We start from the raw sequence: 14,439 nt of genomic DNA on the forward strand, positions 1-14,439 counted from the left end.
TCTTTGTTAATGCTTTGCCACAAGATAAGGTGAAAAATTGAGAGTCTGCACCCAGAAAGTTTCATGGAGGTTTGACAGAGTAATTTGTTATGTAATTTGGAGTTGTATTGTGTCTTTGCTTTTGTATTCATTTTTATTGTGTTTTTCAAATGTATTGGAAATAGCTTGGGATTGAAAACACCGACCGTTGTCACAGAGAGTGGGCCCGCATGGTTTGTGGCCTCACTCGCTGTGACCTGGACTCCCCCTGTAGTGACATTGCCCATCAGTATGGTTCTCTTTTCGTCATTAATGAGCAGGTGAGCACTTAAATATTGAACAGCTCAAACTACACTTCTCCCAAGAGGTAAAGGAGGAAGATGAAAAAAATTCCTTATTTGCTCTATCCTTGCCATAAGCCAAAAGTAAATTTTCATGCTTCAGAAGAGGAGGAAATGATAAGTCTATAAATCATCACTGAAGCCAATGATTTCAAATACAGATTGAAAAAGATAATTACCAATGACCCAAAATTTGTAGTGAAAATATTTAAGACTAGGGAAATGATATTTATTTGGACATTCATTTATAAATACTTTAAAAAATCAACTTGAGGCTGTATTTTCAACCCATCATAAAGAACAGCACGGTTGAGCCTTGGTCTTTAAGAGAAGAAATGATTAGCCTGATGGGCAGCTGTAGGCGAGTTTGGTATTATGTCATCAGGTAAGAGGCTGAGGACAAGCCCTATGGGGAAAACAAGCAACAAACACGAAACAGTCATCTCTCAGAAAGCTTTGAAGTTATTTTCTCTTTGATTCTAGTGAAAAGCTGTTTCCCCCTAGTTGTTTCTGCCAAGAACAGGATTTCCTGCCATGCTGGCAAGAAGCACTAATTAAACGCTTTACTTAGGGGATGCTGCCTTCTCTCAGCAACTAAGTCAAGTCTCAAATGAACAGACAGGCAAAGCAATGCCCCCCCCAGGAGGCTGGTCAGAATGAAGCAACTGAGCTGCCCATTGGGATGATCCCATTCATTTGAAAATATGCTGGAACCTGCTTCTAAGAGCCAGCTTTTATAGGATATATTCTGATGACTTTAAAATACATTTGGATTTCCTGTCGTATTTTTTGGTATAAAGTTTAAGCAATTAATTGGCCATTTTAAAAAGACCTGCTTTGAAGAGTCAGACATACAAATTAATTGGATTCTACAGTGCATGCCATAATTTAGTTGGAAAATGAGATGGTATAAAACTGGAAAATTGAAAAAAATATGTAACCTTTTTCCTAGTGGACATCCAGAAGTCTTTTTTTGATTGAACTGCATTATGAAGTAACTTCTCATTATAAATTTTTTTTTTTACTACACTTGAAAATATAACAAAATTTTGAATGGCACCTTTTAGCAACTCAGACCCTAAATGAGCTTTGCATTCAGAAAATGGAGCATATTGAGAGAAAGAGTATACAGCATTGCAGTAGAAGAATGTAAGAAACAGATCATGAGGTTAAGAAAGATGCCCATGTGGTAACTGAGGTGCAAACAGTGCACTAGAGCGCTAGCATTAATGGGCATTAAAGGAACTACCTACCGTACTGTCTGATATCCACGCAGATCTGCTCCACGCCGGCTGTGCCGTTGGTCTGGGGGGACTTGATGACTTCACAAGTTGACCATATGTTGTAGAACATAAACACAGGCACTGCAGAGAAACCAAAGACGCCGAGCCAGGCCACTCCCAGCACGTAGGTGAGGAAGACAAACTATGCCAAAAAGGACAAGGAGAAAGAATTGTCACTGAACCTGCCACGAAGTGGTCTCCCTTGTCTAATGTCACAGCTAATTAGTGACAGACCTCCCGTGTGGCATTCTTTGTAAACATCAGTTCTGTACTTACCACGGGACAGTGTCTGGGTGGTTTCACAGGCCACTTGAATTGTAACTTCATACTAATTTCCCCCAAATTACCTTTATTTTACATAATAGATGGGCGGTATAATGGCAGTTGCTATAGGAAACCCTTTCTCAAAAGGAATTTCAGTAGTTTCATGATCTTACAAAATGACTAAAAATGTTAGGTGCTTGAACCTACATGAAAACTTTAAAATAGCCTCAAACACAAGCTTAACACACAGGGGATCTGATAAAATTCTCATTTCTCTCCAGTTTTCATCTTTAAGATTCACAGCAGCTCTGCAAGCAAAGCCCTGGTTAGGAGAAAATCGTCGTGTTCACCCACACGTTGCCGTGGGCAATTTCAGGAAGAATATAATCCCATTGCTTGACTTTCTCCCTAACCTGCCTTGACTCCCAATTTGCAGAGGGTTTTGAAAGGCTGTCTGAAAAGCACCGCGGTGTTTATATTTCCAGGATGTGCGCCCACAGAGCGTGTGGGTGAAGGCTGGGAGCCCTGCGTGGGCTTTTCCATTCTCCAAGCTGCTGCTGCAGACCTACAGCTAGCAGCTAGCAGGCCCACTGCAGGAGCTGTGGGTCGGCTTCGGACCAGCCCCTGCTGGCCCTCAGGAGACTGCAGAGTCCAGGCGTTTTGTCGCAAGGACATCTACACGTTTTTAGAAGCATTTGCATTTCTAAAAATATTCCAAGAAGCAGATTTCAGCAGTTTCACAGCTTCCTCCCCAGTGCTGGGGCTGGGCCACTCCAGGCTTTCCTTTTCATACCCTTTAGAGAGAAACTTTCCTTGCTTTCTAATAAAGGCACAAAGACTTGAAAACGGGTTGGTGGCCCTTTGCCTGGTGAGCCTTCCCTTCCTGCAGTGGTCAGAGCTCCAGGGGATAGCCAGTGCCCAGTGGACAGGGCTTGAGGGGACATTTGTGTCCTGGGGACCTCCAACATTCAGTCTATCCTTAGTGACAGACCGTGAGGGGCCCCCAAAGCCTACTGATCCCCATCAGGCCCTGTGCAGACAAGGTGTGCCGACCTCTGATCTAAACAAGGACAATGCTTAAAAAGACGGGGTTACAGCCTGACCAGGCGGTGGCGCAGTGGCTAGAGCATCGGACTGGGACACACAGGATGCAAGTTCGAAACCCCGAGGTCGCTGGCTTGAGCACGGGCTCACCAGCTTGAGCGTAGGGTTGCCGGCTGGAGTGTGGGATCATAGACATGACCCCATGGTTGCTGGCTTGAGCCTAAGGTCACTGGCTTTGCTGGAACCACCCGGTCAAGGCACATATGAGAAAGCAATCAGTGAATAACTATGGTGCTGCAGTGAAGAACTGATGCTTCTCATCTCTCTCTTCCTGTCTGTCTCTCTCTCTGATTCTGTTTCTGTCATCCAAAAAAAAAAGGGTTAAGAGAGCAGCAGCTTGGAGGGAAACTCAGGGTGGGTTAAGAGGCTAGTACAGGGAAGTCTCTATGGCCACAACCCACATTCAAGACGTGAAGAGGAGCACCGAGACGATACGCGATTACCTCCTTTCATAGTGGGAACTTGGTATTTGAGAAGTAGCTCCCTCATTAGCTATACACTGACAAGGGAAATGTTTACTGCCAGCCATAGACTTGAACATCTCCAGTAAAATAGTGAAGGTGTTTTCATATTCTCAGTTCTAAACTGGTAAGAACACTACAGGCACAGATTAGTTTTACTGCACTTCACAGATGTGTGTTTTACAAATCGAAGGCAAGACCCTCCACCACCAAAAGATTGCAGCTCACTTTCTTGGGATACTTGCTTCACTGCTACGGTGGTCTGAACTGAACCCGCAGTGTCTCCGAGGTGTGCCTGTGTTTGTGTCACGGCCTCTCCCTGCACTGCTAGCTCGTAGCTTTTCTCAGCTCCAGAGAAGTGCACCGAGGTGTGTCTCTGGCTCTGCGTCATGCCACCTGCCTTTCGAACTCACCATTCCACTGATGCATCGGCCACAGGCGGTGGTTTTAAATTCCCCGTGCAGTTCCTTCACTGCGCTCGTGGTGTAGAAGCCTTCAGCCAACAGAATGATCCCATACAAGAAGAAAAAGGACGCAATTCCGTAGATGACGTACTGCATCAGCTGGATTCTACAAAAAGGAAGGAGAGAGCCCGGAAAGGTAAACCCGCTGCGTGGTGAACGCGCTCAGCCTGTGGGGGAGGGTGGACATGAGGGGGGATGTCCCTGGAATGTCTGCCCCTCCGATGGCTGCGTGGGGCCTTCCCTCCGAGGTGGGCCTGCTGCTATACCAGATAACCTTTGCAGACAAGGGAGGTGTTTCCTTTGGTCAGGGCGAGTTGTAATATTGCAATACTTACACAAGAACTGTGCCGTGAGGGTTAGAACCCTCATTTTGTAAATAAGTCAACACAGGCACTGAGGAGTCAAGTTACTCTTCCAAGGATACAGGGTTAGTGGCAGAGCCGGCATCTGTGCTGGTCCAGTGCACATGTTCCTTCCGCCATATCAATGCCTCCAACCAGGCCTAGTGGTTAATGTTGTCTTGATATTCCCTCAGTAAGCACCACCAGAGCTTCCTTAAGAAACAACTCGGGCAGCTAATTTTTGCGTGTAGCTTCTTACTACACAATTAATCATGTGTCAAGTAGGTTTAAGCTACAAAAAGTTACTTCACAACTAATTTAGTCCTATGAAAGCTGACCGGGACCCGGATGACTGTTTCTCAACCTTTGGCCGTCCTGGGGAGCTTTTGGAAATACTGGTCCCTGGTGCCACCCCCAGAGGTTAGGACTTAGCTGTTCTGGGGTGAAGCATGAGCACGGGGAAGTTTTCAAGACTCCTGGAAGTTTGAGAGCCCGCCATCAAGCTCACTAGCTAACCACAGCAACACACCTTTCCCGGGTCTGGTTGTGGTAACTACTGGTCTCCTTTGCACACAGTTGTATTCATTTAGTTAGGCCCTCATCCTGCTTGACCCTCCTTAGGACCTCCTCCACTCCTGCTCATTTCTTTAGATGTCATTCATGACAAGATAAAGAGTAAAATTCCCTAAGCACTCTTCCAACCTGAGTTCGTATTGTTCCGTAAACATCCGTGCCTTTTCAGTCTGGAGAAGTTTTTTATAATCACAGGACACCTAAGTACTGTGAGACTTTGGGAGTCAAGGAAAGAAAAAGACTGAAGGCCACGGAGAAACGGGAAAGCATATGAAGGAAAGAACGAGCAGCGTTGCTGGGCTTGCGCAGTTAAGAAACTTTGTGTGGAAGTGGTTGAGACTCCACTGAGACTGATTCTAGAATGAGGAGGCTGAGGTTTGGGGCCCAGCCTCCCAAACTCCCCTTTTCTGCCTTGGAAGATGCTCTGTGATTTGTTCTTCTGCCTAAAGAATTCATGTCAAAGTCCTGCTCCTGTAGAATTAGGGGTAGTCCTCAACAAGGTTCCTATTATTCCAGGAGTGGTCGTTTCCTGTGAGACCACTGGAGGGCGCCTGTTACTTGAGAACCATGATAACTGGTGTGGCGGTCAGTGGCTACACCTGTCACCCTGCACAGCTGCCCATGTCCACAGCTAGTGTGTGGATTGTCCTCCGTGTGTACCTTGCCATTCCCACGTGAGATCCCACACACTCCCTGCAGTTTTGGCCCCTTTTCTCCGCATATGGTGAGCTTTCACGAAAAGCACCAGCTTTCTGCCAGGAAAGCACACTAGTTTTTTTTTAAAACATGGTGTGGCTGCATTTCTAAATACATTTTTAAAGGGAAGCAGGTACTTACACCTCACTCAGCAAGGCGTGGTCGCTGGTATTAGTGGAGAAGTGTTGCTCAAGAATCGCCACAGTGCCTGCAAGAGCCACATGTCCACAGCCACAGAACAAGGCGACTCCAGAGAAGCAGAGGATGGTGGCCACCAGAGAAGCATAGGGGACTCCTCCCAGACACTTGATACAGCATTCGAAACAGCCTGGACCCCCAGGAGAGAAAAGGCAGCTGTTAGGGGCCAGGCGCATCTGGTCTTCATGAACACCACACCTGACCCGGGAAGGCTGCACTCTTCCATCTTCCCTCTCAGACTCTATGGTTAATAGTGCGACAGCCCGAGGACCAGTGTGGTGGTGGCCATCACCTCACACTCTGGGTGAGGACCGTGGGGCTCCAGAGTGGACCTAGGCTAATTTGCTCGGGGTGACTGGTCAAGCAGCCACTGGAAAACGATGCAGGAAGTCACAATTCTGGAGCTTCCTGATGGACCGGGGTTGGAGGGTGACCTGCTGCATGGAAGATGCGGAGCAGTTATTCCAGTTAGGAGAGGGCAGCTGAGGCCGCCGTTCAATGCAGAAAAGCCACCATTAAATTCCCCCCAACCTCAACCTTCTGGGCTTTCAAGACCTATTTCTGTAGCACGATGGCTTTGCCCAGGCCTTTACCTCCCGGGCAACCAGAAAAACCAAGTACAGTAATTAGACTGTTGCTGCATTCAGGAAAGCATCAACATAATCATTTTGGAAAGGTGATGAGTATTCTGGTCCCCAGAAGTACAAAGGCACTAACACCCACGCAAGTGGATCCCCTCAAGTTCCTTTCCTGTCAGTATCAGAAATGACTTTGCTTGTCATTAAAGTGCCCTCTCTGCCCAGGCAGCACACGCAGTTTATTCCTAGTCCTCCCCCTCCCCGGCTTCCATCTGCCCCTCCCGACACACACGCTCAGACCGAGAACCCAGAGCCAATGGATGACATTGAAGTACTTGCAGAAGGAAAGGGAACAGAAGGGAAAAGACAAAATGAGCATCCATGAAGTGAAATGGAGGAGAGAGAGGAGCCACAATTCACTCTTCATCTTGAGAAGAATAAGACTGATTCATTTTTAAAATCAACTTTTGCTTGAGATGTCCACGGAGACCTCCCCGAGGGGCAAAGCCAGGTGCCATTTTCAGATTGGAGACATTTATGTTTCAGTAGAGCAGCGCTGGCTTCAGGATAAAGTCACTACCTTCCTGACCTCCGATCCTTGTTTCTGTCATCCAAATCCTTAAGTAAATGGCTTGTCAGGGAAATCGAACTCTGAGTGCATTATGAGGTCTAACAGCAATCAAGAGCAGTTCATTACTTCAAGCAAGCACAGTAAGCCAGCTGCGTTTCTTTCCCCAAATGGTCTTTACAGTAGACAGGGAGTGACTGCCCCGCATCAAACACTGCGGACAGGCTTTTCCACTTTGCTGAGTGTCCCATTTTAAACTAGCATCTGCTTAAACCCACCAATTACCAAACTTCTCTTCAGTTCATTGGAAAATAAGAAATGTCAGGGTTTCATTAGAAAGTGTATTTCCTTTCATTTCAGAAGATGACAAGCAGTTTTCATGAAGACCAGCCTCCCTGAAATGGCTTCATGGGACTATATACATAAGATGGTAACCAGTGCACAATACAGTACAAGTTCACTAGCAAGTCAGTACCTTAAAGAGCTCCGGACACAGGATTTGTGAACAAGCATGATGGAGTTCAGTCTTATTTTGACATATAACTTTCTGGGGGCTGAGGTAAGGTAAAGGAATGCAACTCAAAGACCAAATTCTTCCCAGGCTCCCAAACCAAGAGCATCCCCAGCTTTGATGTGTCCTATTACATAAAACAATAGAGACCTGTGTGCGTTCCATTCCACACCCTTCCTACTCAGCCCCCAGGCTGTATGGTACAAGATGAGTGCCTGCTTCCCTGTAACAAAGTTACATCAGGTCCCTAGTGGATAGAGATGTGTGGTCCTGAGACTGTGCTATCCTGTATGGTAGCCACAAGCACAGTGGTCCCCAACCCCCGGGCTGCGGATCGGTACCAGTCCGTGGGCCACTTGGTACCGGTCTGCAGAGAAAGAATAAATAACTTACATTATTTCCGTCTTATTTATATTTAAGTCTGAACGATGTTTTATTTTTAAAAAATGACCAGATTCCCTCTGTTACATCCGTCTAAGACTCACTCTTGACGCTTGTCTCGGTCACGTGATACATTTATCCGTCCCACCCTAAAGGCTGGTCTGTGAAAATATTTTCTGACATTAAACCGGTCTGTGGGTTGTCCACTCTCTCCACTGTTATTTAATGTGGTACTAGAGGTTCTAGCCAGAGCAATCAGACAAGACAAAGAAATAAAAGGCATCCATATCGGAAAAGAAGAAGTAAAGGTATCACTTTTTGCAGATGATATGATCCTATACATCGAAAACCCCAAAGAATCCACAAAAAGACTACTAGAAACAATAAGCCAATACAGTAAGGTCGCAGGATACAAAATTAACATACAGAAGTCAATAGCCTTTCTATATGCCAACAATGAAACAACTGAGAAGGAACTCAAAAGAACAATCCCCTTCACGATTGCAACAAAAAAAATAAAATACTTAGGAATAAACATAACAAAGAATGTAAAGGACTTATATAATGAAAACTATAAACCATTGTTAAGGGAAATCGAAAAAGATATAATGAGATGGAAGAATATACCTTGTTCTTGGCTAGGAAGAATAAATATAATCAGGATGGCTATATTACCCAAAGCAATATACAAATTTAATGCAATTCCCATCAAACTTCCAATGACATTTTTTAAAGAAATAGAGCAAAAAATCATCAGATTTATATGGAACTATAAAAAACCCCGAATAGCCAAAGCAATCCTAAAGAAAAAGAATGAAGCTGGGGGCATTTCAATACCTGACTTCAAACTCTATTATAGGGCCACGACAATCAAAACAGCATGGTATTGGCAGAAAAATAGACACTCAGACCAATGGAACAGAATAGAAAGTCCAGAAATAAAACCACATATATATAGTCAAATAATTTTTGATAAAGGGGCCAACAACACACAATGGAGAAAAGAAAGCCTCTTCAATAAATGGTGCTGGGAAAACTGGAAAGCCACATGCAAAAGAATGAAACTGGACTACAGTCTCTCCCCCTGTACAAAAATTAACTCAAAATGGATCAAAGATCTAAACATAAGACCTGAAACAATTAAGTACATAGAAGAAGACATAGGTACTCAACTCAGGGACCTGGGTTTTAAAGAGCATTTTATGAATTTGACTCCAATGGCAAGAGAAGTGAAGGCAAAAATTAATGAATGGGACTACATCAGACTAAGAAGTTTTTGCTCAGCAAGAGAAACTGATAACAAAATAAACAGAAAGCCAACTAAATGGGAAATGATTTTTTCAAACGACAGCTCAGATAAGGGCCTAATATCCAAAATATACAAAGAACTCATAAAACTCAACAACAAACAAACAAACAATCCAATAAAAAAATGGGAAAAGGATATGAATAGACACTTCTCCCAGGAAGAAATACAAATGGCCAACAGATATATGAAAAGATGCTCATCTTCTTTAGCTATTAGAGAAATGCAAATCAAAACGGCAATGAGATACCACCTCACACCTGTTCGATTAGCTGTTATTAGCAAGTCAGGTAACAGCAAATGTTGGAGAGGCTGTGGAGAAAAAGGAACCCTCATACACTGTTGGTGGGAATGTAAAGTAGTACAACCATTATGGAAGAAAGTATGGGGGTTCCTCAAAAAACTGAAAATAGAACTACCTTATGACCCAGCAATCCCTCTACTGGGTATATATCCCAAAAACTCAGAAACATTGATACGTAAAGACACATGCAGCCCCATGTTTATTGCAGCATTGTTCACAGTGGCCAGGACATGGAAACAACCAAAAAGCCCATCAATAGATGACTGGATAAAGAAGATGTGGCACATATACACTATGGAATACTACTCAGCCATAAGAAATGATGACATCGGAACATTTACAGCAAAATGGTGGGATCTTGATAACATGATACGAAGCGAAATAAGTAAATCAGAAAAAACCAGGAACTGTATTATTCCATACGTAGGTGGGACATAATAGTGAAACTAAGAGACATTTATAAGAGTGTGGTGGTTACGGGGGGGGAGGGGGGAATGGGAGAGGGATAGGGGGTGGGGAGGGGCACAAAGAAAACAAGATAGAAGGTGACAGAGGACAATCTGACTTTGGGTGGTGGGTATGCAACATAATTGAACGACAAGATAACCTGGACTTGTTATCTTTGAATATATGTATCCTGATTTATTGATGTCACCCCATTAAAAAAATAAAACTATATAAAAAAAAAAAAAAAAAAAAAAAACGGTCTGTGGCCCAAAAAAAGTTGAGGACCACTGCACTAGCACATGTGGCTATTTAACTTGTTTAGAACTAACTAATAAATTCAATCCCACATTTCACATGCTCAGCAGCCACATGTACTAGTGGCTGTCCTATTTGGACAGAGCAGATACAGGACATTCTATTATTGCAGAAAACTGCTTTGAGAAGATGCAGTTTAACCTGCCATATATTTGATTTTCTGTAACATGACCCGAGTTCTAAGTTTTACTTTGGGTTTCATTCATTATTTTTTGAAGACCTACTGGATGCCAAGCACTGTGCTTGGCACTGGGGTACAGCTATGAAATCAGATGTCTTCTTGCCTTCAAGGAGATCAGTGTAATGCTGCAGGCAGACACAATATAATTATTATAGGACAGCATCATAAGATACAGATTGCTGGAGAGCCAGTGGATGGTGGGCAGGGAAGGAGAGAGAAGAACGGAAGGGATATATCTGTTACTGGAGAGGGGTTAGGAAAGGCTTTCTACAGAAATACCTAGTATGCAGAATATAGCTGACATGGTGACATTGATATATAATCTGATACAATGCTCATTCCTGAATTTTTTGTGTGTGTGTTTTATATATATATATATATATATAAAATAAACCCACATCTTTATCATTTGGAGTTAGATTAGGTATTATGTCATAGCACAGTTGCCCTTTAACAATGTAACTCATCTTTCCAAATCCAGTTGCCACTTCAAAAGTCTTTCATCCAAAGGGTTATGGTATTCTGCTTCTTTCAAAGGAAATATCACAGCCGCTCCCTGACTCTACAAGACAAGTGGGGTTAGAAGAATGCTGCTGTTCAGTCCCAAATTCAGCACCAGATCAAGGTGAAGTTTCCTCCTAATTCATATCTCTCAAGGACTCTATATACCCCATGCTGTGGGTCTGGGTTTTATAACAGCAGGGAAAACCAAGGGCTCAAGGATTTGGGTGATCACATCAATGACTCATAGTCTCCCAGCACATGGTTTCATTTGCAGCTATAGGAACTCCAGCTTCTATAGAACAGAAGTCACCATATTGATCATTATTCCACATGCGCAGATAAAACTCTTACAGAACCTGCCAGCGATTGTGAGTAGAAGCTTGTAGAATACCACACAGGAAAAATTTATAGGAAATAATACAGCTGGATGCATAGCTTATTCTAGTTTGGTTGCCAGTTATCTGCAGGGCTGAAATATGTGTGGTGGATATCCAACTATCTATAAATGGAGTGCTCCCTACTTCAGTGCTCACCTAGAAGCTACTTCTATCCACCGGGTGTAAAGTATCTTTGGACACTGGGTAGTTCGGTCATATGCCACATACTTATCCAAGAGAAACTAAAACTGAAGCAAAAAGTAAAAACCTAGGTAAGATGGATTAACAGGGCCCTAATTTATTCTCCTGCCTGAAACAACTAATACCCTGGACAAAACCTATGAAACAATTGTCTTCAAGATATTGGACATCAGGCTATGAAGAACTGTCCATGGCTAATGAGCCAGCTATTAAAATACTCAGCTGAACCAAAGAACCAATGTTAGAAGAGCTGTAACTCATTTCAAAGAGGCAAGTTGCACAGGCTCATCTGAAGGCGCAGCTCAGACCTCACTCAAACAAGAGAGACTTCATAACCTTGCTGTTATCATCGCTTTGGGTACTGAGGTCTCTTAAAGGTCTTGTTTAATTGAAGCTGTCAGTTAATCGGAGTAACAGATATGGGTGAGGTTGACAGCGTTGGGAGGGAGGGAGCAGCTGGCCATTCATTCTATTTCATTCACTTAGTGGATATTCAATGCTCACCAAGTGTCTTCGATGTCCCAAGCACATTGCTGGGCACTGGGGACTCAATGGTGAGCTAAGATAGGCATGCTCCACACTCTAATGAAGTTGATAGTGAATGGGGGAAGTGGACATTAACCAAATGGTTCTTAGCTCAGAAGGGCTAGGAGAGCAAACAATAAGGACTTACTTAGGCTTCTGGGGCGTGGCCAGGGATGGCTTCCAGAGTTTAAATATGAAAGATGAATTTGAATTAATTAGGTAAAGAGAGAGAAAAATGGGTTAGGGAAGCTGTTTCTGGAACAGAAGGAACAAAAGCTCTCTACTGAAAAAGAATAGGGCATGAGAAAAAGAATAGGACTTTCCTGGGCATGAGAGAAGCCATAACAGAGTACACAGATGGTGGGACAAAGAAGGCAGGAAAAGACTATCAGAGGTCGACCATTAGGGTCTTAGTCTGTCCTCGGAATTCTGGACTTCATTTTCAGAATCATGTGAAGCCACTGAGCATTTTTAACTATAGGGAACAGACTGGGGTTGCAAAATATCACTGGAGCTGATGTGCTGAGGACAAAGTGGAAGTGGAGATGAGAAAATCCAGTGCAATGGTTCACCCAAGGGATGACAGGATCTTGGACCAGGGCAAGGGTGTCGGGCATGGGCGAAATGAATGGGCCTGAGAGATGATTAAGATGTCAAATCGGCACAATTTGGTGTGGCTCATGGGGATTATTTGATCATGGGGTTGGGGGTGGATTGCTGAGTACCAAGGGTGACTCCAAAATACCTGGCAGATGTAAGCAGATAGATGTCGCAGTGTCCTCTGAGCTAGGTAGACCGGAAAAGGGCTAGGCTTTGAGGATGAGGATGTTGAATTCCCTTTTAGACATTTTGAATTTGAGGTGACTGGAGGCCATCTTAAGGGAGGATTTCTGGTAGGCGTGGATACATGGGTCTCTAGCTCAGAAGAGCAACAAATGGATACTGTCAGCTTCTACTGGACAACAATAAAAACTTTCAGAGGTCAAGAAAAGATATGAGTGGACCACTTATTAGTTGAAAGTGTTTTAGACCTTTTGTTTTTGCAAAGTGTGGTCCTTGGATCAGCAGCAGCAGCTTAGGCAGGGTGCTTGGGAGAAATGCAGAATTTTAGACTCTACCCCAGACCAGCTGAATCCGAACCTGCATTTTGACAATACTTCCCCTGCCCCCACAGATGACTTGTGTGTACAAGAAAGTTTGAGAAGCCTATTATTAGTCAAGAGTCCCATCTTCCCAGTCTCAGGAGCGGTGTCCTGAGCCCCTTGGAAGTGCCTGTTTTGTGTTCAGCCATATTTGGGTGTTTTCCCCTTAAGAGGTGGCCTGCTAGGCTTGGCCATACTCTAGCAAATCAAATGGCAAGTTCCAGGGGCTGCAATGAAGAAAACAAAATGTTCCAAGTTGTTCAGCTCTCTTGAAAAGAGAGCAACTAGAGTGCTTTTTCTGAGCCAAGCAAGTCCTCTTAAGCTCAGAATTTTTGACAAAGATGCTTTGAGCCACGCCATAGATACGGCCTGAGAAAACAGACTTATTCCCACCCCCACCCCCCACCCCGCCACAAGGCTAAGTGCGCCTGCCCAGACAAAGGAACTGGATCTGTGATTCCGGCCATCTCCAGTCCTCAGTGTGAGAAGTCACAGGGCAAGGCTGAGTGTTGAAGTACGGAGGCGGTGCCAAGCATCAGCAGAGCAGCACACTGTTCAAGTTCACGCTAGCTAAGGAAGCTCAATGCCTTTCTTGGGTACTCCTGTAAATCCATACTCAAGTTGCCTCAAGCTTCAAACCAGCAAGGACAACATTGGTTAACATGAACCAGAAAAGGCAAGGAAAGCATTTTTGATGACTGTGCTCTACTCAAGTAAAAAAAAAAACAAAAAACCAAAAACAAACAAACAAAAAAACAATGCCATGCCTTCAAGCACATTTTACTAGCATTTCTCAATGTCTCACTAACCCCCCAGAACTTCTTAGGTTAATAATGTCATTAGCTGGTTTCTGTAGCTCAAGAGAATTTTGAATCTTGGGTTTTAATTTACACAAAAACTCCAGCGTGCATTAGCCTAAGACATTTAAAATATAAACCACATAGTAGGGAGTAAGAAATACACATCAATGCCTCTTTCAATGGCCATTTTGTTTCCAGTATCTCTAGAACCTTCTGTGCAGAACAACAGAAGAAAACCCATTTTGTCCTTGGGCTTGCGGATGGCCGTTGCCATGGCTGTGAGTTCATAACGGCCCAGTGATTTGCCCCAAGTTGTCTGTGATCCTGGCTGCACATTTAATGCTGGCTGGAAGGAGGGCCGGCGGGAACAAGGGCTCAGATTCTTCCCCAGGAAATGAATGTCATGCGCACGCGCACACACACATATACACACACACCACACTCCACACATGGCCTTGTACTCTCTTGATTCCTAATGAGCCACAACTTTAAACAGAAAAGGAGAAGTAGCCAAGATTTGCAACTTTCAAACAACCAGAATCAGGACAGTGGAGGTGGCAAGAATCCTATTTAAAAGAAGCAAAAGTGAATGTCA

General features: G+C 44.0%; 1 protein-coding gene across 6 annotated transcripts in view; it reads right to left on the reverse strand.

Annotated features, from left to right (window-relative positions):
• The window catches only part of GPM6B (glycoprotein M6B), a 148,094-nt gene that overhangs the window by 7,151 nt on the left and 126,504 nt on the right, over positions 1–14,439 (reverse strand). For all 6 annotated transcript variants that reach the window (XM_066356327.1, XM_066356326.1, XM_066356323.1 and 3 more), the window contains 3 exons: positions 5,648–5,834; positions 3,846–4,002; positions 1,574–1,745 (listed from right to left, as the gene is read on the reverse strand). In XM_066356327.1, coding sequence (XP_066212424.1) covers positions 1,574–1,745; positions 3,846–4,002; positions 5,648–5,834 — 516 coding nt within the window. The remainder of the gene's footprint in view (positions 1–1,573; positions 1,746–3,845; positions 4,003–5,647; positions 5,835–14,439) is intronic.

The sequence above is a fragment of the Saccopteryx leptura genome, chromosome X (assembly GCF_036850995.1).
Source record: "Saccopteryx leptura isolate mSacLep1 chromosome X, mSacLep1_pri_phased_curated, whole genome shotgun sequence".
Taxonomy (NCBI): Eukaryota; Metazoa; Chordata; class Mammalia; order Chiroptera; family Emballonuridae; genus Saccopteryx; species Saccopteryx leptura.